This window comes from Lithobates pipiens, unplaced genomic scaffold (genome assembly GCF_037356315.1).
Source record: "Lithobates pipiens isolate NorthernLeopardFrog02 unplaced genomic scaffold, aLitPip1_a1.2 Scaffold_16, whole genome shotgun sequence".
NCBI lineage: Eukaryota > Metazoa > Chordata > Amphibia > Anura > Ranidae > Lithobates > Lithobates pipiens.
Genome location: NW_027507748.1, coordinates 303,097,143 through 303,122,902, shown reverse-complemented (window position 1 = coordinate 303,122,902; position 25,760 = coordinate 303,097,143). Strand labels below are relative to the sequence as shown.

Here is a 25,760-nt window from a genome sequence, read left to right as displayed (position 1 = left end):
TGATGCTTGCCCCTCTACCTTTCACTGACTTCTTTACACACTTTGGGTTCAGTCTTTCCCCAGTTGGAAGACAAACGATGTTTCTCATCGGGCACAAATAAATTAAACTTGCTTTCATCACTGAAGTGAACTTTGGACCAGTTCTCTTCTGTCCGCACAGCATGTTCCTCAACAAAGGTGAGTCTAACCTTTTGATTCTTTCTGTTAATAAGAGGTTTGGTCACTGCAGAGTGGACTTTCAGTCCAAATTCTCTTTAACGGGGAGACACTGTATGATGAGACAGATCCTTACTCTGTTCAGCTTTGAACTGGTGAGAAATCGCAGCTGCAGTGTTGAACTGATTGCCCATTGAGATTCTCTGCACTATCCTGTCCTCTCTTCTTGGGGGACTTGAATGAGTTTGTGATGTTGTAAAGATGCAATATTCTAGAAATCACAGATTTGGAACGAAAAACTACTCTTGCTATGGCTGAAAGGGTCATCCCTTTGCCCTTCATCTGAACAACCTTCTGCCAGAAGGTTTCAGTCACTTTAGAATGGTTCACCATCTTGCAAAGTCAGTCAAAACTGGGAAGTTAGACTGCCAGTTAACTAGTTCCAGACCAGCCACCACAATTGTACTGTGGCAGGTTGGCTCCCCTGCGCGAATTGGTGTCACTGTACGTTGGGTACATACACGGCGATCTGTGGGCTCTCGCCCATTCGCTAGAGAGGGTACCATCCAGCAGGTTTATGGACCAGCCACCGCAATTGTACGGTGGCAGGTTGGCTCCCCTGCGCGAATTGGTGTCACTGTACATTGGGCACGTACACGGCGATCTGTGGGCTCTGTTGGGGTACCAACCAGCAGGTCTGGCGGACTCTGTGTCTGCCAGCCATGTGCGATCGCTCCAAAGACAGGAAGAACGGGGATCTGTCAGTGTAAACAAATCACTATTATAGGTTTTTACATTTCACACCATATTAGCGCACAACTACCTCAATTTTCACAAGCAAACAAATCCCCATTCTGTCAGGGAAGCAGAGTTAGACCTGCTGTTCCTAGTGATTAGGAACAGCAATCTCTCTCCTCCTCCAGTCAGGCCAGCCCCCATACAGTTAAAAACACCTCCCTAGGGAAAACTTAACCCCTTGATCACCCCCTACTGTTAACCCCTTCCCTACCAGTGACATTTATGCAGTAATAAGTGGCTATTTTTAGCTCTAATTGCTGTAAAAATGTCAATGGTCCCAAAAAAAATAAAAAAAATAATGAAAATGCCATAAATATATTACCTATTTTGTAGACGTGATAACTTTTGCTCAAACCAATCAATATACGCTTATTGTGATTTTTTTTTTTTTTACCAAAAATATGTAGCAGAATACATATTGGTCCTAAATTTGTTTAACATTTTTTTTATATTTATTTTAGTAAAAAAATTTTTTCCAACATTGACACTCTTTTTTTTGTTTATAGTGCAAAAAATGAAAAGCGCAGAGGTGATCAAATACCACTAAAAGAAAGCACAAAAAGAAAGGAAGTTCCAGGTGAGAGATGTACGGTTGGAATCACGGAACAACTACATCTAGTGTGAACATCAGGCTGTCGGTCTCATTGCCGCCCTGACGTATGGTATAGAAAACGCATGGTTGGAGTCGCAGGATTACTGCATTCAACACCAGGAATTGAGGTGTTACGAGCTCGTTTGGCCCACTGCCGTATGGTATGTGTGTCCACCACATCGGATAAGAGTACCCAACCTCTCATTTATACCACCTTCAAGTGTTTTTTGGCATCCAGTCAATTTATCTGGATTTGATGTCTCAGATTTTATCTGGAGGCTGCTCCCCTTCCCTGCACTTGTTTGGACGCGTATTATTCTTTTATTATTTTTGTCACAGTGTTTGAACAACACTATTGACTTAGATTTGTGTTTATCATTTTTTTAATATACCATTCACATGTTATAGTGTGTTTTTATGTTACACATTCCACTGGTCCTTGTATTGTGATATAGTATCATCCATGAGACATAGTGGATTTATATTTGATCTTATCAGTTTGGGTAAGTTCTAGACGTCTTCACACATCTAGTCACATTCTGTCTAGCACTGCACTCATTTTTATTTCATTGCTGCCATGTGACTGGCTGATTAGCAATTTGTGTTACCAAGCAATTGAACAGGTGTACCAATTAAAGTGGCGGTGAGTGTATATACTGTATATAGTAGAATACATTGAAATCAAACAACTGTAAGCTACACTGGAATTTCAATAGGTCCAAGAGGTTTTAGATTTTTATCTGCGAGATTAATACAATTTACCAACAACTTTGAGAGTTTACCAGGATATTATTGAAACAGATTGCGCAGAAGCCCTCGTTATATACAGCTATTGGTAAATCTTAAATATTATGAAGGCCTAGGTGCATAATTCTGCAGTCATCTACTTGCTATTTAATTCTCAAATTTAGGAATATTTTTTATATTGACCACACAGAGATGTCTCACCAAGAACATCGGACATTAAGACATCTACTCCTTCCCTAAACTGTTCCCTTGGCAGTGTAGCTTGTGATTTGTCTGACTATCATACTTGGCACACCCATAAAAACTTCCCATTTGGTAGTTAAAAAATGGGTAGGATTAGTGCTTCTGGAGGTTGAAAGAACTTACTATTAAAGAAAAGCCCACTCCTCTGACCATTTAAGGTAAATCTGATCAATAGGCTACAGAAAGTAGAGTAGTCATACAGGTATCTACAACCTACAGATTTTCTACTGATATTTATTTTGAAGAGAGAATGTAATTTTCCGGTGGTAAAAGTTTGCACAATCACTGAATGAAACAACAAGCATAGGACCCAACAACCTTATACGGAAAAATCTTTCCTATATATTAACTTTGGTTCTACAGTAAAAAAAGTTTTCTATCTAGACCTACCTGTGAGTGCCTGCCTCCCGAAGGCAAGGTATGTACAGCATCAGGTTTGTGATCTGTCCATAAGAACCTATAAGTGGCAGAGGGGTCTGCTTTACTGCTGTCTGCATCCAGGGTGTTTCTGTAAAAAAAAAAAAAAACATTCTAAAATTCATACTCTATGTTTCAAAGTCCAGGAAATAGAAGGTTCTCTACCCATAACAACAATCACAAGCAGAATTAAAGTGGGGGAAAACATTTTTTTATCCCCCGCAGATTTTGTACGTTTGCCCATTGACAAAAAAAGATCAGTCTATAATTTTAATGGTAGGTTTATTTTAACAGCAAGAGACAGAATGACAAAAATATCCAGAAAAATGCATTTAAAAAAAGTCTTTAAAGTGATTTGCATTTTAATGAGTGAAATAGGTATTTGATCTCCTATAAATCACTAAGATTTCTGGCTCCCAGGTGTCTTCTATACATGTAACAAGCTGATATTAGGAGCACTCTCTTAAAGGGAGTGCTCCTAATCTCAGTTTACCTGTATAAAAGACACCTGTTCACAGAAGCAATCAATCACATTCCAATCTCTCCACCGTGGCCAAGACCAAAGAGCTGTCCAAGGATGTCAGGAACAAGATTGTAGACCTACACAAGGCTGGAATGGGCTACATCGCCAAGCAACTTGGTTAGAGGGCGACAACAGTTGCGTGATTATTAGCAAATGGAAGAAACACAAAATAACTGGTAATCTTCCTCAGTCTGGGGCTCCATGCAAGATCTCACCTCGTGGAGTTTCAATGATATCGGTTAGCAATCAGTCCAGAACTACACAGGAGAATCTTGTCAATGATCTCAAAGCAGCTGGGAACATAGTCACCAAGAAAACAATTGGTAACACACCACACTGTAAAGGACTAAAGTCCTGCAGTTTTTTTTTCCTTCAAGTTTTGTGGCCAGACTAGATCAAAATCAAGCTCTTTGGCATCAACAACTCGTTGTGTTTGGAGGAGGAGGAATGTTGTCTATGACCCCAAGAACATCATCCCCACCGTCAAACATAGAGGTGGAAACATTATGCTTTGGGGTGTTTTTTCCTGGAGACAGGACAGCTTTACCACATCAAAGGGACAATGGACCATCACATCTTGGGTGAGAACCTCCTTCCTTCAGCCAGGGCATTGAAAATGGGTCCTGGATGGGTATTCCAGCATGACAATGACCCAAAACACACAGCCAAGGCAACAAAGTGGCTCAAGAAGAAGAAGCCAGTCTCCAGACTTTAATCCCATAGAAAATATGTGGAGGGAGCTGAAGGTTCGAGTTACCAAACATCAGCCTTAAAACCTTAAAGACTTGGAGATGATCTGCAAAGAGAAGTGGGACAAATAATCTAACCTAACATTAAAACTATAGACTGACCATTCCTTTGTCAGTGGGCAAATGTACAAAATCAGCAGGGGATTGAATACTTTTTTTCCTCACTGTGTACTTAATGAGAAAGTAAACCCTGATGGGTTTACTTCTTCTTTGTCTCCCTGCAAAGGGAAAGCATTGCATAGTAGCCCATTATGTGTCACTTACTTGACACAGGAGCCAGCGATGTCACCGCTGTCCCCTGTAGTACGGAGCGTTCATCTTCTCTTGGGTGTTGCTGCTCCAGCCACTCACAGCGCCGGAGCAGTAATGATGTCACTCCCGTGCATGCGCAGTGGAGCTGTCACTAACGGCATATCGCCGTTAGCAGTGGCAGGCTGCTAACAGTGATAGTGCGCCTGCTCACCGCTGCCTACGGCGCATACTCCGTAGACAGCGGTGACTGTCTTTTAGTAAATATCTCCTAAACCGTGTAGGTTTAGGAGATATTTCTTGGACCTACAGGTAAGACTTAATCTAGGCTTACCTGTAGGTAAAAGTGGTTTGTAAGGGTTTACAACCACTTTAAGACGATAAAAAATATTACCAATTTTGCCCAAGTGTAAGCAATCAGATTTTGGGTTCTGATTATCTGCTAACTGAAAGAACTAGTCTATTAAAGTCCACCTTGCACTAGAAAGAGTGATCTACTTATTTCCTCATGGACCCACATCATGACAAAAAGCAGAATAAAAACGTAAAACAGAAAAAAAATAACAAAAAAAAAAAAACACACCTTTGGAAAAAACTGGTAAATCTGCTCACCTTGTCTAGGCACCAGAGATAAGGAGAGTATATTTACTGTTTTTCCAGTTTCTTCTACATCTTTTTGGCACAGGATGAGTGCCCTGTTTACATAAGTGGACCTTGCATTTTAGTGACTTCATACTCACCGAACATTGCTTATTCCCCTCATAAAAAGAAGGCCAGGACAGTCCACATGTTCACAGCATGCATCTCTCTTAGACCCCTTTCACACTGAGGCGTTTTGCAGGCGCTATCGCATTAAAAATAGCACCTGCAAACCGCCCTAAAACAGCTGCTCCATTCACTCCAGTGTGAAAGCCAGAGGGCTTTCACATTGGAGAGGTGTCCTGGCAGGGCGTCAGAAAAAGTTCTGCCAGCAGCTTCTTTGGAGCAGTGAACTCACAGCTCCTCCCCATTGAAATCAACGGGGCAGCGCTGCTATACCGTAGGAAAAACGCTGCTGCGGTGGCATTTTGCGAGCAGATTTAACCCCTTCTCAGCCATCAATGGAGGGGTTAAAACCACCCCCGCTAATTGCCAAATAGCGCCGCTAAAATGACGGTAAAGAGATGCTAAAAATAGCGCCGCTTTACCACTGATGTGACACAGTGTGACAGGGCTCTTACCCTCCTTGCCAAAAAATCAAAAACTCAATCATAAATGGAAAAAGCCATTAATTTAGGGGAAAACTATAGTTTATTTTAACTGGTCACATATTTTGAGACACATATTTATTGCAGTGTTTACTGTGAAATAATGTTTGATGAGATTTGACAGTTTAAACAAGCTTTCCCTTTCATATTATTGTTAGATTAACCACTTTAAAACCAGGCCTATTTCTGACACTTTTTGTTTTCATATTTGTATTCAAATTTTTTGCTAGAAAATTACTTAGAACCCCAAACATTATATATTTTTTATAGCAATTTTATATGTCAAACGGTATTTGAGCAGTAGATTTTCAAATGCGATTTTTCAGAAAAAATACACTTTTTAAAAAAAAAATTATGCACAAAAACAATACTCAATTGTTTGGTAAAATGTAAAAGATGATGTTATGCCGAGTAAATAGATACCAAACTTGTCATGCTTTAAAACTGCACATGCCCATACAATGGTGACAAACTAAATTTTACTATCCATAGGTGATGCTTTTAAAAGCCTTCATAGGTTACCACTTTAGATTTACACAGGAGGTCTGGTGCTAGAATTACTGCCCATGATCTGGTAATTCTTCACATGTGTGGGACAATCATGGTTGCTGGTGAGCACAGGGGCGCTTTACATTTTTGTATTATTATGATTTATTTTTACATTGTCGCTTTAAAACCATATTTTTTGTGATAGCAATAGTTAGTGATATGTACTCTTTATGGAGAGATCGGGAGTCCGTTAGACCCCAGGTCCCTTCTCTGCCCTTAAAAGCATTTGATCACACTACATTGGTGTGATCAAATGCTTTTCAGTTAAAAAAATGACACTGCTTACGTCCGGGGAAACCGGATGTTATGTATGCTCATCGATTCCGATTTCCTATATCATAGATGCGAACGGAGCCAATCCGGTCTCTGTTTGCCTCTATGATCAACCGGCGGAAGCACAATCGGGAGTCACGGTGGGACGGGCGATCTCGGGAAAGTTGCGTAAGTTGCTGGGGATGTAAAAGCCATCCAGAGGCTTGTTAGCCACTAGGATGGCTTTAACAAGAGAGCCGGTTGTCGGCCCTAAAAAACAATACTGCAGCTGCAGGAACCATCCAGGTAAAACCACTTGAAGTCTGGTATGGTACGTTGCTGGTCATCGACTGGTTTAAATATAGTGATTTGAAAAACAGCCACTATCCCATTTTGCAATCACTCTGCTTTCCTGCTTAAAGTAGAAGGAAATTCTACACAACCCACATTTTAAATGTTGCTTCACCATTGCTGATACTTCCTACATACATGTTCTAAAAAATGTTCTAAAAAAATAACCTAAATAGCATTTTTAAGCTTTTTTCTATGCAGTCTTGTGACCACAAAGCTTCAGCTCAAACCCTTTTCTTTGCGTCAGGTGGGCATGAACTCTTTCCCAGTGGACAATGATGGCAGGATACATTACTACTCTATGAGACTCAGAAAACACAAACTAGTTGCAGAAAATGTACATGGGGAGTTTAACATGTGTATTATCATCTATCCTTTCATCACTATGGAAATGAGATATCAGCCACACAGGGAGTGCCTCATTTTCATGGTTCATCCAACTCCTAGGCTGTGTCGTGAGAAGAATCAGATCAAAAAGGCCCAAAAACTGTTTAGCACTCCAAAGAAGAAATCAGAGCATGCAAAAGAAATAAGCAAATACATCTGTCCCGAAATACATTGATACTTTACAGGATGTACAGTAAATAATCAACATACATTGGGAAGTTTACTAATATATATGTACACACACACAGTATCTCACAAAAATAAGTACACACCTCAGACTTTTGTAAATATTTTATCTTTTCAACAACACTGAATAAATTACACTTTGCTACAATGCAAAGTAGTGAGTGTACAGCTTGTATGACAGAGTAAATTTGCTGTCCCCTCAAAATAACTCAATACACAGCCATTAATGTCTAAACCGTTGGCAAAAAACGTGAGTACACCCCTAACTAAAACTGTCCAGATTGGGCCCACAGTGTCAATATATTGTGTGGCCATCATTATTTTCCTGCACTGCCTTAACCCTCTTGGCCATGAAGTTCACCAGAGCTTCACAGGTTGCCACTGGAGTCCTCTTCCACTCTTTCATGACAACATCATGGAGTTGGTGGATGTTAGAGACCTTGCGCTCCTCTGCCTTCTGTTTGAGGATGCCCCACAGATGCTCAATAGGGTTTAGGTCTGGAAACATGCTTGGCCAGTCCATCACCTTTACCCGCTGCTTCTTTAGCAAGGCAGTAGTCATCTTGGAGGCTCAGGGTCGTTATGTTGGAATACTGCCCTGCGGCCCAGTCTCGGAAGGAAGGAGAATATGCTCTGTTTCAGTATGTCACAATACATGTTGCCATTCATAGTTCCCTCAATGAACTGTAGCTCCCCAGTGTCGGCAGCACTCATGCAGCCCCAGACCATGACAGTCCCACCACCATGCTTGACTGTAGGCAAGACACACTTGTCTTTGTATCCTCACCTGGTTTACGCCACACACGCTTGACACCACCTGCACCAAATAAGTTTATCTTGGTCTCATCAGCCCACGGGACATGGTTCCTGTAATCCATGTTCTTAGGCCGCGTACACACGCGCGGACTGTTCGCCCAACCTTGTCCGCTGAACAGTGTTTGGGCGGACAGTCCGCTCGTGTGTGGGGCTTCAGCGGACAGTTTCAGCGGACAGTTGGCCGAACAAGGTCTTACGGAAATTCCGAAAAACTGTCCGCTGAAACAAGGTTTCAGCGGACTGTTCGCTCGTGTGTAGGCTTGTTCGGCCAACTAAGTCTCGCGCATGCTCAGAAAGGATTTCCACGTCGGAAGGTTGCATTGCAGTGTATAGGACGTCGTATTTTTCGTCCCGTCGTACGTGCCGTTCACGTCATCGCGCACGGTTTCAGCAAACTGTTCGTCCGTCGTGTGTGGCCATGTCCGTCCATGCTAAGTTTGAGCGGACTGTTCGCTCAAACTGTTGGACGGACAAAGTTGGGCCAACAGTCCGCGCGTGTGTACGCGGCCTTAGTCTGCTTGTCTTCAGCAAACTGTGTGCAGGCTTTCTTGTGAATCATCTTTAGAAGAGGCTTCTTTCTGGGATGACAGCCATGCAGACCAATGTGATGCAGTGTGCAGCGTAAGGTCTGAGCACTGACAGGCTGACCCCCCACCCCTTCAACCTCTGCAGCAATGTTGGCAGCACTCAAATGTCTATTTCCCAAAGACAATCTCTGGATATGATGCTGAGCACATGCACTCAACTTCTTTGGTCGCCTATGGCGAGGAGTGGAACCTGTCCTGTTAAACAGCTGTATGGTCTTGGCCACTGTGCTGCAGCTCTTTTCCATGCCATGTTCTTTGCCATGAGGTGCCATGTTGACCTTCCAGTGACCAATATGAGAGAGTGAGAGCGATGACACCAAATTAAACACACCTGCTCCCCATTTAAACCTGAGACCTTGTAATGAGTCACATGACACCGGGGAGGGAAAATGGTTAATTGGGCTCAATTTGGACATTTTCACTTAGGAGTGTACGCACTTTTGTTGCCAGTGGTTTAGACATTAATGGCTTTGTGGCAATATATTTTGAGGGCACAGCAAATTTACACTGTTATACAAGTTTTACACTCATTACTTTACATTGTAGAAAAGTCTTTTCTTCAGTGTTGTCACATGAAAAGCTATAATAAAATATTTACAAAAATGTGAGGAGTGTACTCACTTTTGTGAGATACTGTATATATACATACATTTAAAAATAAAAATAAAAAAACCCTATTATTTTAATATTATAGGGAAGAGATGGCTAGTTTTACAATGTATCATGAGTCACAAAGGAAATGAAATTGACAGAGCATTGAAATCACTAGTCTCCTATATGACAGTAACACAGTCTGAGAAACAGACTACGTTGTTCAGAAGGCCATCAGGATTTGAGCTTTGTGAAGTGAGAAAGCTGTGACATTACATATGCATCAAGTCATGTGCATTTACCAAGTAGTTGCATTTCTAACATATCTCTTCCATTTTTTATGTAGCGGTTTGCTGCTCTTCAAAAGCAGAACCTCAGTCAAGACAAATAGTAAACTTATATAATATCGATCTGTTTTTGTTAAATATGTGAGCTTCAGAAGACTGCATATTGACCTTAATAACTTCAGCACCCAAGGTCTTGGCTGTTCTACTAAATGCTGAATTTGAATGAATCTGCTTTTCTACTCAAGGAGTATTATGGCCCTGAATATACACAGAAATCCCTGATCTTTGGAAATATAGTAACCCAAGAGCTGGCTAGGATCATTAGCTTTTCTGTTGAATCCAAACAGGAATTGGGTAAGCAGCATAAATTCAGAATTCTGTGTTTTTCCTGAGTTCTTTTAATAAAGTAGGAGGTGCCAGTGTATTATAGCAATACTGTGTCAGCATGGCATTTCCTTACCTGTCTAAAGTGCCATAATTCGGTTGTGCTTGTCCCATGGCACGATGCTGAGGAGCAGGGCTCTGTCTTGCAGAATTTGAGCCAGATGGAGGACCTCTGTGTTCTAATAAAATAAGACGATATTGGCTTAGTTACTAAGATAAGAGTACACAAATATGTAATCAGTCACACGGATTATAACATGCTTCTTGTGTTCATGAGTCCTCCAAAGTTTGGATTAATTCTATAGCATATTGCTAATATATCACTTGGGGTGAAGCACCCTGCTGACAACTGTGAAGTAACAGAAGAGAGCCATACTGCTCGTTGGCCAATGCTGAAAATTATTCAACATCCTTGTGCCCAGAGTTAAAAGTACAAGTCACTAGAACTGTCAATTATCCACTACTGAGAGTCTGGCAATTGCAGCATTAAAATAAAGCAGTGTCTTCTCTATGATACAATGATTCTGACCGAGATGTTAGACTTGCTGTAATGTAAAATCAAACACATATTGGACAATATGGTTTAAAAGGTCAGCTCACTTGATATTTTAGTTTTTGGTGGTCGTTACACTACCTAGCAATTTATTTTATCCTTCAGGACCTTTTAATGAGCAGATATCTGCACCTAAATTCTTTGGTCTGCACACCTGCTGTGTATATTATGGATAATGCAAGGGTGGTGGTGGAGTACACAAAAGTGTGTGGGAACACCAAAAACTCAGAGACAGAAAGGAAAATAATCTTAATTATAGAACACACTATTGGAGTATCTAAAAAATATAGGAAGCCAGGGGCTGGTTCAGCCTATTAGGCTCCATCTATAGCAAAAAGACCACTTTTGGGTGGACTGAGTCTTTGAGACCCTTTAGGGGTTGCGCTAAGGAAATCAATTAACTTAGAATGCCAACTCTAATTAATTGCCAAAAAATATGATTTTTTTTTTGCAACACCACCTTTTGATAGTGATATGCCATGGGGGTGCTAGTATAAATGAATGACACTGCCATGTGTAAACACCCACTTGATAAAATGCATGTTACTAAAATTTATAGGTCAGAAGGGGGCCATTAACAATGTTTTTAATGTATGTACTAGTTATGCAAGCTTTTGCACTGCCTGGACATATTTTAAGAGATGTTATGGGAATATATATATATATATATATATATATATATATATATATATATATATATATATATATATATATATAGGTGGATAAAGGATGCATCGGTGCCCCACTGCTTCCAATGTCCCATACACACTAGCAGAATCCTGGATGGTTTTTCCGACGGATTTCCGCTCAAGCTTGGCTTGCATACACACGGTCACACAAAAGTTCTCTGAACTTTCGACCGTCAATAACACAGTGCTGTACAACACTACGACGACTGAGAAAATCAAGTTCAATGCTTCAGAGCATGCGTCAAATTGTTTCTGAGCATGCGTAGGAATTTTGCGCGTTGGAATTGGTACAGACGATCGGAATATCCGAAAAATTGAGAACCTGCTCTCAATCTTTGCTGGCGGGAATTCCACTAGCAACAGTCCGATGGAGCATTAACACGGTCGGAATTTACGACCAAAAGCTCCCATTGGACTTTTGCTGGCGAAAATTTCTGTTTGTGTGTACGGGGCATAAGACTGATAACCAAGAGATCAAAGACCTGATAACTTGGTTCTCAGTCTTCACTGGCCAGTCACCAGCTCTCTCGTCTGCCCTCCCAGTGCTCACTGGAGTGCTGGGCTGTGGAATGGGCAGGAGTGACTGGCTCAGACTCTCAGTGGCTTACAGGCATCTGGGTGGCTCCTGACTGTAAAGTATGGCCAAAATAGCTTTGGGCATACTTCTCTTTTAAGTTTAAAAGAGGGGTAAATATTAGTCTCAAGGAAAAACTGATGTTTACAGCGTAAAGTCTACAAACACTTGCACTGCATTTGATGCAATTTGTTAGCTCACCGAGTACATTGCAAAAAGACCTAAAGAAATGGTTTATTAAAGACCAACTATATCCAAAATTTTAGTGTTGGATAAAATGGGGATGGGTTAAAAGTTTTTTTAGGTTTTTAAAGAAGAGCTCCACCCATCTGTCTGTCTCCCCCCCCTCAGCTGCCACATTTGGCACCTTTGGGGGGGGGAGTGGGTACCTGGTTTTGACACCGCTGGATGCCTGGACAGGTAAGTGCCCTAATGATAAAAGTCAGCAGCAATAGTATTTGTAGCTGACAATTTATTTTTATTTTTTTGAGGGGGGGTTGAGGCCGGAGGCCTGGAACATCTCTTCAATGTAGTATGCAGCCTTACAGTGACAATTTTTTCATATTTTCATACACCAGGACAAGAAAGGAGAGGGATGGGTGAGACAGGTAACTATGAGACAGCATTAAACACCTGAAGGAGGTTCTAATCCCTTTTGCAGATAAATTGAGGGAAAAGCTCCTCAATGGGTACAAACATGGCAGGAAAAGTGCTCATTTACACTTGATTATTAAAATTGTGGCATTGGAAACACTTTTTAAAGCACTCTAAATGCCAAAGTGCCTGTCAATAAATAAAATGGTTACTTTGCAGTCCTGTTCACACTGTTCATACCCAATGTCACTTTCATGGTGCTTCAAAGTGATTCCAAATCCTCCATATAAGTCTATGACAAGGCTCGCTTACAGCACTTGAATCTTTTGAGGGGCTTTTAAATAGCATTAGCTTTGCTTTGGAGGTATTGCAGGTATTAGATACACTGTATTACCAAAAGTATTGGGACACCTGCCTACACACACTTTATTGGCATCCTAGTCTTAGTTCGTAGGGTTCAATATTGAGTCATATGCATCTATAACAGCTACAACTCTTCTGGGAAGGCTGTCCAGAAGGTTTAGGAGTGTGTCTTTGTGAATGTTTGACCATTCTTCCAGAAGCGCATTTGTGAGGTCAGGCACTGATGTGAAACGAGAAGGCCTGGCTCGCAGTCTCCGCTCCAATTCATCCCAATACTTTTGGTAATATAGTGTATCCCAGGATGCACTGGGATACCAGCTAACGAACCAGAAAGGCGACGTCAGCAGTCATTTGTGGTTCATGTGTATATATTCTGGAAGTGTTTGGTGCAGACATAACATCTGGTGTGCAGGGTGTAGCAGCAGGAAGGTGAACAGGACCTGGACTGGAGCGGAACAACTAGCAGACAGCACACATGGTGTGCAACATGGGAATGCTATAGCGGAACATGAACAGGACTGCAGAGTGAGGACTGAGCGACAGAGAACCAGCAGCGCTACGGGTTGCTACTAAGTAAGGGTTACTACTGAGCAGGGGATCTGCTGAACAAGGGTACTAATGAACTGGTTTTCTACTGGGCTCCTTAAAAACAAATATAAAATCAAAACACACACACGCACACAGCATTTGCCAAGCTTCAATAAAAGCATCACTGAAGCATTACTGAAGCATGAAAAAAGCAAAGCATGTTGGAGATTTAGTTGTAAGTGTAAATGAGCCAATCTTTCCCACTCTCTCCAAAACTGAAGAAATAGTTTTGCCTGGAGTTGGGCTCATATTGTACTTTTTTAGCCTCTTCACATCTCTCAAGCTCCTCTAAAGAAAACCAGAACTAGAAGCCACAGTAATGCTAGAATTAAAACTATATACGTTTTACAGTACAGATACCCCCAACATAGACTCCAACTTTTTTTTATATTGTTATATGTTAACATTCTAGAATCTTGTGTCTTTTAATAAGTGATTTGACTAAAAAGCAATGGGTTGACTTGGAAATCACACCAATCCACACCACAGTCTCAATTTTATTTCAGTCTGGTGTTGCTGATATCTGATTACTTAAAAACAAATTTAGAGTGGGTAGAGGAGGGTTAATCATTAGGCATCCACAGTACTGATCCACCTAACACCCATACCAAGTCTTGGCCTCCTTCCTCACATCTTTGTGCTGTTCAGTCTGTAGACCAGCTGTGTGCAGAGATAACAACTGAGGAATTGAGGGGCTCAGATATGCAGCCAAGAATCTAGGAAACCAATGAAACGTTTAGCCGCAGTCTGATGCTGCTCTCCCATTCAGTAGAGACTCCACTAAGCCCCTCATTTGGAACTGTAGCTGGATGGGCTCAGAGCCAACGACAGACTGTTCAGCATGCCAATATGATTTAAGCTGTTCTGACTTAGCTTATATAATTATAAGTATCTATGTGTGCAAAATACAAGAGGTCAAAAAAGGAGTTGTGGGACCCTAACGGAACATGTTTTAATTAAAGAAAAGTGGTTCTTTTATAAATTGATCTAATTAAAAGTCTACTAAACCTAAAACCCAAGTGACCATATATAAAAGAGTCACTGGCAACAACAAATATGAAGGTATGCATTCCACAGGCTAAACATGAATGGAGGTAACTCATTTTTTGCTGACAATCTAAGCATAATTTATCAAACACACAACAAAGCCGTGTGTTTGATAAGTTATGCTTAGAATGAGATTATCCAGAATGAGATTATACTTCTTCCACATACTTTTCTCAAGACACAACTATGAGTGAATGAGACTGGCAAATGTTCTTTAATGGGTTTTCAATCTCTAAAATAAAATGGATGTTAAAACTCTCTGGGCACAAAAACATTAACCAGTTCACTACTGCCATAGGTTTTGAAATGCCAGGTGGTGGCCATGTATTTCTGGAGTGACATTTATTAACGCACTGTAGAGAACACACACAGGCAGACAGTGCCCCAGTGAATAGCTATGAACTGAGGTGTAAATTAGTTGAGGAAAGTGGGCAAGTGGATAAATAGCTGGGCCTATAAGGTTATCCCACTGGTTTTGCTAGCTTAAAGTATTAATGTGGATGTAAATGATCTGGTTCCTGGGCAAGCGGTTGCTACACCACAGAGGATCTTCACCGGTCTCCTTGGCTTGTGGCGTAACACAACAAAAATTGAAACTGAAGCACCACATCATTGCTAAGAGGTCCAGACACAACTTTATTCCGATAAAATTAAAGGGACAATCGAAAAAGTACCCAATTCTTTTTGGAGCTTTAAGAGTGCCCCTTTTTATCAGGGCTTGATGGAAAACAATGTGAATAAACTAGAAGTAAACTGGACGTTTAATGTTATTTTTTGTGATTACATGCAAAGGCCTTGTCAGCAGCTGGTTTGGCACCCAAACCAGCTGTTGAAAACACCTGTGTGTATAATTACGAAAATGCTTTGGCTTGTTCCCCTTACTTTTAGTTAAATAAAGTTGTATCTGCACCTCTTAGAAGTGATGCGGCGCTTCAATTTCAATCCTTTTTACTGAGCTGTAATTATAAAAATGGAAAATAAAAAATACTGCGCTAATGCTCAGAATTAGTATATAGAGCAGCCAGCACAACAAAAGACAATTTGCAAGCAATGGATCATAGAATAATATGCAGTGCTCAAATATACAACCAAATAATAACACAAATCAGTGTGACCAGATGTAAAAAAAAAAAGAAAAGAAAAGATTATTTAGCCCTATGAAGGGAAAAGCTAAAATTAAAAAGATTAACCAACAACATGAAAGTACAAAGTGTTGTAGGCGATCCCATCTGCTGTCCAATAGTTGGGAATGTGGGTGGGCCCTCAGAGTCATACAACGCAGGACTGCTGGTCCAGCCAGCGACCCTACAGAACTGTACACAAAAAGTAATGATGGTTTATGAATGACATCAAGATTGAGCAGTCAGCTATATGTGCAATCAGCTCCGCATCAGACTGATCACAGGATGTAACCAGATACATCACACAAACCATTCCACAAATGTCTTCATGTTAGTTGTAAGCAACGGATCAATATTTAATGTCCATGGCTCCAATTTTCCCCACTACAGCTTTATTTGTTTCTCTAATTAAGGTGACAGTATCCACAGAAAAAAATAAATGAAATCGGTCAGTTAAAAATAAGTAATATCTGTACAGAAATACCACTTGAGTTTCCATATACAAACACGTATCTAGTACTGTTCTGTCTAGATTAATTGTAAAATGAAGGGATCTCTGAAAAGGTCACAATTTTCTAAAATACGAAGAGTGACATTATAAATGGAAACAAATCATTATTCTCCGAACCAAGAGCCTTTAATAAAAACACTCTGTTTTCATAAATATAAAAAAAAGCATGTATTTCTCATTAAATGTTTAAGGACAGGTAAACTAAGCCTTTCATATTTCTCTGCATAAAAGATGACTGAAAGTCTAATATTTGCACTGAAATGAGAATGTACCCGTGTGCTAATCCATCTGCTTTCTGGATTAAGGTACTTATTATTTGGAAACAGGCAAAGCCATCTATCTGGCAAAGAAATTATAACGCTTCTAATTAAACTGCAGACTCATTTTCTTGAATAAATTGCAGGAGTAGGCACAATCAGATGTATGTTTTATTTCTCGGACTTGAGAATAACTCCTTGGAAAAGCAGAGGCATGTGATTGACTTGGAGAAAAAAAATCCATCTAAGAACCGGATTTTAAACTACTGTAGATGAATTTTCTACACTGTCCAGAAACAAAAGCTGCTGATGACCTACTTTACAACTCTGCTCTGGCCAGGATTATACACTGCTTGTAGAAGCTGCACTTAATTGTAAAAAGCCTAAAGGCAGCAACAAACTAAAGTTAGAAGTAATTGTTGGAAAAAAAAACTGTGACTAAAAGTTAAATAACTAAAAAGTTAAGAATTGCTGCAGGATAAGCAGGGCCTATTAGCAAGGATAGCTTTGGGGCCCCTGCATTGATTGAGCAAGATGATCCAATCTACAAATACCTTATGAATATGCATGTTCCTAATATGCCAAGGTTGATTACTAGCTGTGGTATGACTGGACTTTGAGTACTGAGGCTGAGTGCATGGTTCCATGGCTAGATTATCAGGAAAGTAGCTCTGCCACTGGGAATACAAAGGTTTTCATTTTAAAGTAGACAGTTTCAGCACACTGTACAGCTGTGTGTTGCTATGGATATTTTTTTGATTTTATAACATATGTATTTGTTAGTATAGCATAGTTATATTTTTGAGAGACCATGTGTATTACAAAATCTAAGGCTCCCCCTATTGATATGAAAATGTACCAGTTGGACTGGTCTCAGAGGAAGCTCTTTACATAATGTGATATACAGGAAGTGGGGGGGGGGGGGGCTTATGATTTTTAAAGAAGCATGTGGTCAGACAAAGAGGCAAGACATGGTTACTTTCAAGCTGGAGGACTTTGGAGAAACTTTGAGTTGGACTTTGACCAAGGAAGTATGAGATGACTCCATCAATGGAAGTTGAGTAACTGTTTAGTTTACTTAATGCGTACATATTGTACATGCTTATATTTTGCCAGAAAGGATAAATGGCTTGTGCATGTTGTAGGCATATTTTTTAAGCATTTATTTGTTTTTTCTGCAGTTGTATGTGCGGCTTTTCTGTTTAGTAAAGCTTTAATACACTACAGAGGTCTAAGTTTTCTTTGGCTTCTACCACAAGAGCCTTTAAAAAAGACACAAGCATCCCTGTCTTAGTGTTTAGAAGCTGTTTTAAAGCTACCCAGTGAGAGTCGACCGACCGAAATCCTCGCTTATCTGTTCTTTTCTTCCCCCTTCCCCTCTTTACTCTCCTCTCTCTTCCTTCTGTTCTTTCTTACTACCCCTTTCTCTAGTCTCCCCATATTTTCCTTCTTTTATTTTTCCCTCTCTTCTGCTTCTTAGCCTTGTGCTTCATTATCCCCCTTCTCAAGGCACTTGATTGTGATATTCGTCCACCCTGGAGGTGATTTTGGGTATCACTAGTTATATAGCAAATGTTCTGTGGCTTTTGGTATGCTTAGAACTAAGGTTTTTTGCACTTCTCTGTGTTATACTGTCCTAGACCGTTTGCATGTTGCATGTATTTGTCTATATGTTTTGACCTCTAGGCTTGTGTTTCATGGGTTCCAACCAATTGTATTCATATTGCTATCTTGACAATCTCGCTGTAACCTGCCTTGTTTTGGAGTACATTTTGTTATTGTCTTCCTGTATTTTGCACAAGACGAAATGTTGTTGCCTATGTACTCTATGTCTTCTTTGTCAATAAAAAATTTTTGAACATAAAAAAGACACAAGCAAAACATTTGGAGGCTCGTCCGGGATTGCACTAAAGCTCAACTGAAGCAGACCTGTATTCTGTGGTTTGTTGCGTGTGCTGGAGGGAAAATGCCACATACACTGTTTAGGAAGAATAAGGCTGCAGAAGTTTCCTGGGGGAGGGGTGCACCCTGCCTGCCTGAGCCAGAGATAGTGAGAGGATGTCTGTTGCAAAGGAGCTTGCTAGATATGCTTGGAGTGGATTTTCGTCTGAGCATTTCCTTAGGACCAGGATGAGAACCTTATCTGGATTTTTCTTTCCACAGACTTCCAAGGACATTGTTAAGCCAACTCAAAGGAATGTTGCAACCTTCCAGTGACAAAAGTCTGGCCGCCCAGAAGATACAGGGGTCGAAAGGGAATTTGTTCCTCCCATTTACAATACGAGGGATTTATTTTGCCCTTTCCTGGACAAAAGCTTTAAGAGCTGCTGAAGTATTATATTTTTTAAATATTATGCTATAGAAATCAAAAGGGGGAATGTGTTGCTATGGATATTTAGGTGATTTTATAGCATATGTATTTGCTAGTTAGTATAGCATCGTGTCATGGCTCTGTTCGTGCTGCGTGGGTGAATCTGCATGCGCGCATGCGCACACGCGCCGCTGGACAACCTAGGCATCGGCGCGTGTGTGTGCGCCAGTGTGCACCTCAGGCGCACGCGTGGGTTTAGTGCCAGGGACCACTGTTTCCACTCCAGTGGGCCCTGAACCAGAATCGTAAGAGAAGTCTTCTTCCACCAAGTCAGGCTCACCACCAAGGTCCCTAAGACATAGTTAGATTTTTAAGACCATGTGTTTTAAAAATGTAAGCTCTTTACAGGATGTGATATATAGGAAGTGGGGGGAGTGCTTATGATTTTGAAAGAAGCATGTGATAAGACAGAGAACTGGTTTTGAAGTACAAAGAGGCAAGACATGGCTGCTTCTAGCTGGAGGACTTTGGAGAAGTTTTGAGTTGGACTGAGCAAGGAACCGTGTGATGACTCCATCAATGGAAGTTGAGTAACTATATTGTTTACTTAATGCATACATATTGTACATGCTTATTTTGTGAGAAAGGATAATTGGCTTGTGCATGTTGTAGGCATGTGTTTTTTGCAGTTGTATGTGCAGTTTTTTTCTGTATAGTAAAGCATTGATACACTACAGACATCTAAGCTTCCTTGACTTTTACTACAAGAACCTTTTTTAGACACAAAGCAAAACAAGCTGATCGTAGCCATGTTCCAGGAATCATTGTACAACCCCCTGATAAAGTTCAGCTGGAGGGAGTTTCTTCTGTGATGTCAGCATGTAGTCTTTGCAGTGGTATGGAGATTAGGATTGCACTCATACCTGCAGATTCTACTAATTTTAGGATTGTTACTTTTAGTAAAGGTTCAAAATGATTTTACACTATTGATGGCCTATAGAGACACTGTTAGCTGCTTCAGAAATGTGTGTGCAGATAGCCGCGCTTATGGAAAAACAAAAAAAAGACACCTAAAGGTTGCTGCCGCCCATTAATTCCCCAGACCTGGTTAGAAGTCCGTGGCTTATAACTGTATTAAGGTATAGGCTGTTGGTGCGACTTATATTGGATTACTTTAACTTTTACTAAAAATATATTACCTCTATCTCTTAGCCCAAGCTATTTATCAGGTGCTTATAGGGTATAGATAACATCAATAGATGTGCAACCCCCTACCCCCTAAATAGTATCAGTAACATGGAATGAAATACCCTCAGAAGTTGAAGAAAAAAATGAACCATAGACCAAAGGCTATATTAAATTAGGTGAAGGGTAAGAAGGGAGAGAACCAGCATAAGTGGATAGATAAATAAGAGGTAGATGATAGGATAACCCTATATTTATATACAGCGTTCTTTCCTCTGGATTAACAGCCTAGAGATATGTCCCTCCACACAATCCCTCTCGTTTGTATGTGCAGAGAGTATTACAGGTCTAGATGGTATGGTGCTATCCTAAATTAGACACAAATGTGCAAAAATTGCAAACTAATAAAGTGCATAATCAAATTATAAACCCATATGTTGCATAGGTGTTGCAGTGAACAATTATAAAGTGCAAAATAGTGCAAATTAATACAGAAATAGTAAAGTACAACAGTGCTACAAAAATCAGAATAACGATGCTTGTGCAAAATAAACCCTACGGTTCCCAATCTCGGGACCCCACATAGGGTAGGTTACAACATACAAACAACATATATCATGTGTGAAAATTGCAAAACAAATAATCAAATTTCATTAAGTATAAGTCCAATGATCCTTTACCATCAGATTAGTGAAGCTTGCAAAAACATCAAAAACACATAAGAAATAAATGCAAAAGTGAAAAAAATGTGAAAAATGAAAAAAATATAAGAAAATAATATAAAAAAATATATAAGAATATAAAAATAAGTGAAAAAAGTGTCCTTTGTGTATAAGACCGGTGCTCAATATATAAAGTTCTGCTGGACTCTTATAATATTCACAGCATTCAGAATCCCAACTCAAGAACGAAAAGAGAGGTGACTTTCGTGATCATGTATATTTGGTGACTTCTGTGCTCTTTTCCCCTTTTGGGTCCCCACCCACCAGATCCAACTATAATCAGGCATGTAAAGCTCTCCACAGCTATGCGCCTTCCTGTTAGCTATTCATCTGTCCACCGGTACTCCCTTTTTTCCACGGTGATGTTCCTTATGTCAGAAAGCGATCTGTGGTAGACATGGTCGTTCCTCTGATTAGAAAAAAATCGACTCTCATGGTGTAGTATGTCAGTCACCAAAGGTTTACAAAAAACTTTTGCCACCTATTCCCAAACCCTTATCAGGGCTTATTAAGGAATATGTGGTACTAAAATTTTTTTTTTTATAAAATACCCAAAAGAGAGAATTTTTTTTCAGAGAAACCTCCAAAAAGACACAAACAGTTGGTCCTTAAACCAATGTTTATTGAAAATAATGTCTGTCAGCAAAAAGGACTGTTAAAAAGGGATCAATCAAAAAGTTAAATAAAATTTAAATATATATATATACACATTGAAACTAAATTATAAAAAATTATAAAAAACCCAGGGTACATATGCCTCACAGGTTGACTTGTATCATAAACCTGCTTGGCAGAAAAAACTAGAGCAGGGACTAGTATGTATGGCTACACTAGTACAGCATCCACTACAGATTAGAAGTTAGGTGGTTACTGTCATCTAGATCCCAAATTACTGTGGGGGCCAATAGTCCTAGTCTCTGGACATATTACTCCAAAAGGAATCACTTTTCAAAAATGAGTTAAAAAAATATATGTATACTGAAAACCGTATATGGAGCGCCGAAGCGCTAATGAGAAAAAATATGTAAATATCTGCCTTTGACGAGAGGTATCGCGGACGAGCGGCGTGCGTTCCAGCTGCACTCCACGAGCCTGACAGACCGGAAGTGACGTAGTGTTCGTGGTTCCGCTGTACACATTTCATCATAGACATCTTCAGCAACGGTCAAATCGCTAACAGGAAGGCGCATAGCTGTGGAGAGCTTTACATGCCTGATTATAGTTGGATCTGGTGAGTGGGGACCCAAAAGGGGAAAAGAGCACAGAAGTCACCAAATATACATGATCACGAAAGTCCCCTCTCTTTTCGTTCTTGAGTTGGGATTCCGAATGCTGTGAATATTATAAGAGTCCACGTAACTTTATATATTGAGCACCAGTCTTATACACAAAGGACACTTTTTCCCCTCTTTTTTTCCATTTTTTTTTTATTTTTTCTATTTTTTCACTTATTTATTTTTATATTCTTATATTTTTTTTATATTATTTTCTTATATTTTTTTCCTTTTTAATTTTTCAAATTTTTTTCACTTTTGCATTTCTTATGTGTTTTTTGATGTTTTTGCAAGCTTCACTAATCTGATGGTAAAGGATCATTGGACTTATACTTAATGAAATTTGATTATTTGTTTTGCAATTTTCACACATGATATATGTTGTTTGTATGTTGTAACCTACCCTATGTGGGGTCCCCAGATTGGGACCCGTAGGGTTTATTTTGCACAAGCATCGTTATTCTGATTTTTGTAGCACTGTTGTACTTTACTATTTCTGTATTAGTTTGCACTATTTTTCACTTTATAATTGCTCACTGTAACACCTATGCAACATATGGGTTTATAATTTGATTATGCACTTTATTAGTTTGCAATTTTTGCACATTTGTGTCTAACTTAGGATAGCACCATACCATCTAGACCTGTAATACTCTCTGCACATACAAACGAGAGGGATTGTGTGGAGGGACATATCTCTAGGGTGTTAATCCAGAGGAAAGAACGTTGTATATAAATATAGGGTTATCCTATCATCTACCTCTTATTTATCTATCTACTTATGCTGGTTCTCTCCCTTCTTACCCTTCACCTAATTTAATATAGCCTTTGGTCTATGGTTCATTTTTTCCTCAACTTCTGAGGGTATTTCATTGCATGTTACTGATACTATTTAGGGGGTAGGGGGTTGCACATCTATTGATGTTATCTATCCCCTATAAGCACCTTCAAAAATTTATCACAGATGCATACAGTTCCAGGTCAGAGGATTTGTAAAGTTTTAAATCCAGTTTTCAGAGAAGCACCAGTGAACGTTCTTTGGAAAATCTACAGTCAAAGGATTTTTTTTTTGATTTTGTTATTGTCATTAGTGGAAATGTATACCATCATTATCAGCTACCTGCTGATCGTGGTAAATAGAGCGTGAAGAGTTCTTTGAATTTTAACAGGAGCAGGCATAGTCAGATATTTAACCAGGCTATCAAAAAGACCACCCTGCAATGCTCTAGAGCCAGGGCAGCCATCAGAAATGTTGGGGCCCCTTACACAGCCTTAGGCCTGTCCCCCCCCCCATCCCCCAGGCCTGACCACCAATATTCCCCAGGGTTCAGCCACTGGTCATTTCAATGAATCCGACAGCCCCATATATTCAGAAAAGAGACATCCCAATCCAGCAAAGAGACATTCCCATATAGCAAAGAGACAGCCCAATCCAGCAGAGAGACATCCCCATCCAGCAGAGAGACAGCCCAATCCAACAAAGACAGTGTCACAGCACAGACCTACATCCAGCAACGTTAAATGTAATGCTTAACAACTTGTCTTCAGTCCACAGTGAGCAGTCAGGCAGGCTACACGCAGCACAGCTCTTCCACATGATTGAGGTGTGACTGGCGCCCAAACCAGCCTCCGGTCTGCAGGGGGGAGCAGAGTGCAGATGTTATCACTCTGCCTTCCCCTCTCTCAGGCTGCAGTTGCAACTGCACTCACTCTGCAACGGCCCTGCTAAAGCAATAGTATACAGAGAATGTTTCTCCCGCACTGTCTCTGACGGAGGTGCCAGAACGCCGTTCCATCAGAAAAAATGCCCTGGCTGTTACTGTACAGAAAGTTAACAACACATTGGTCTGGGGGCCTGGGTCCCTCCCAACCAGTTGTACTTGCTACTAAACAGCAGTAACAACTCGTTGGTTGGGGCCTGAGCCCCTCGGACCGCCTGGGGCCCCTACATGTGCATGGGCTGTCCCGCCCTGATGACAGCCCTGTCTAGAACTGGTGTGACTGCATCAGGTCTTATTCATGGTTTCAAACCTTTATATCTATATTATGGATCGCACGAGCCATTTAGCTTTCAGACTGCCTATACTCATTCCCAGATTTGTTGCTTTGCTCATCTATAAAGGCCAAACATGCCTCCTAATAATGTAAACTTTCCCCTCCATTTCTCTCTGGTCATCTGGGTGCAAAATCATGCAATCTAATAAAATGAAAGTACCATTTGAAGAATCTGGTGAAAATTTACTTTAAAGATGAGGTCATCTTGCAATTATAAGTAAGGACGGACTTGGGTGTGTTCAGTTCCTAATCCAAACCCGCCAAAAAGCGGTTACTATACTGGGCCAATCATATGCTACATGGGAAATCTCGTATACAAGAGGCATGTATACGTGAGCTGTAGGGCAAGGAATGCTCAGGCCACAGATGATTGGCCCAGTACAGTGACAGTTTCCTAGCAGGCTTGCTCACACAGGTTTCCAAATGAGATCTAAACAAGTCCGAGCTACTTACTTATAAGTAAGCTATACTAATTCAATGAGAATAAAAAACTACTACAACACTGTTTTATAAATGAAAGAATTGTGAGTCTTACCTTCTTCTGCAATCACTGTTAGGGTGACAGTATTTCCAGCATCCTTTATGAGCTGTACAATGTTATCATGTGATAGTTCCACAATTGACTGCCCATTAACAGCTGAGATCCTGTCTCCCACTTTCAGCTTCCTGCATCGGTCAGCGGGACTACCTTCTATTACACGTCCAATCTTATGAGGAATAACTGCAAAAACAAAAAACCTCACATAGTATTAACCACATCAACTTTCTACATCTAGATCATCAATTTCCACCTGAACACAGTACTCAGTCCGGGGGGTTTCTTAAAAAAAACTGCAGCTTGCACACAGACCGCCTAAACCCATTCAACGACCAGGCAGCCCAATTGCAGTGTACACACTCTGTCTATAGCACGAATGGCTGTTTGCCGCTTTACTTATGTATACAGTGGTGCTATAGTACACGAGTACAGCATACAAAAAAAAAGGAATTAGAGAGCACTGGCATATATGTGAGACAGCGGTGCACAGACATTCAGGGCTGGCAGCTTGATCTTCCGCAATGAATAAATTTACTAATCCAGGCGTGGTACAAAATAATACAGGGCTTACGCGTTTTTGGCGTGTAACCTAATGGACCGTACACACGATCCAAATATCGTAGGACTTTTTTTGTGCTTAATAGTCACAAGTAGAAATTGAATGGGTAACTAAAGTCACGAAAATTCTCGCACGACAGAAAAAAATAAAAATAAAAAAAAATAAATCGGAAATGATGACATGTATTGAAATGTATTTATTTGGATTGTATTTTCGGATGACAACTATACTGACTAAACAGAAATCGTACGAGGAAAATGTTCGTACTTGTCCAATTGAATAATATCGGATGAACTGTCTTGATCGGCTCTCGAAAGTAGTGTACACACGATCCAAAAATCGCATGAGTCTTTCTCGGACGACAGTTTTCGTACGATATTCGGATCGTGTATACAGGCCATTAGTTATAGCTGTTGTAGTGCATTGTGAATTCTGAGCATGGTGCACTAGGACAATGAAACATTTGTCACTGGTAACAAGACACTGATGTGACCCTATCAACTGGGACATTTGTACGATTTCCTTATGCACCTCTCTAGTGATAATTACAAAATTCTATGCTTGCATCAACTAAATGCAAAGTATTCAATATACAGAGAGGCAGAGGTATCATGGTTGCACGTTAGTCATAGTAAATAGAAACAACCCACTGGTTGAATGATAAAATGACTCATGCAGGGCCAGTCTCCACTGCAAGAGTGTTTTTTT

The 25,760-nt window shown here is 40.3% G+C and overlaps 1 protein-coding gene across 3 annotated transcripts in view; it reads right to left on the bottom strand.

Annotated features, from left to right (window-relative positions):
- MAGI3 (membrane associated guanylate kinase, WW and PDZ domain containing 3) overlaps positions 1-25,760 on the bottom strand; it is a 497,671-nt gene that overhangs the window by 36,223 nt on the left and 435,688 nt on the right. For all 3 annotated transcript variants that reach the window (XM_077481559.1, XM_077481557.1, XM_077481558.1), the window contains exons 16-18: positions 24,491-24,676; positions 10,188-10,290; positions 2,927-3,044 (exon numbers count right to left, since the gene is read on the bottom strand). In XM_077481559.1, the coding sequence (XP_077337685.1) occupies positions 2,927-3,044; positions 10,188-10,290; positions 24,491-24,676 (407 nt within the window). The remainder of the gene's footprint in view (positions 1-2,926; positions 3,045-10,187; positions 10,291-24,490; positions 24,677-25,760) is intronic.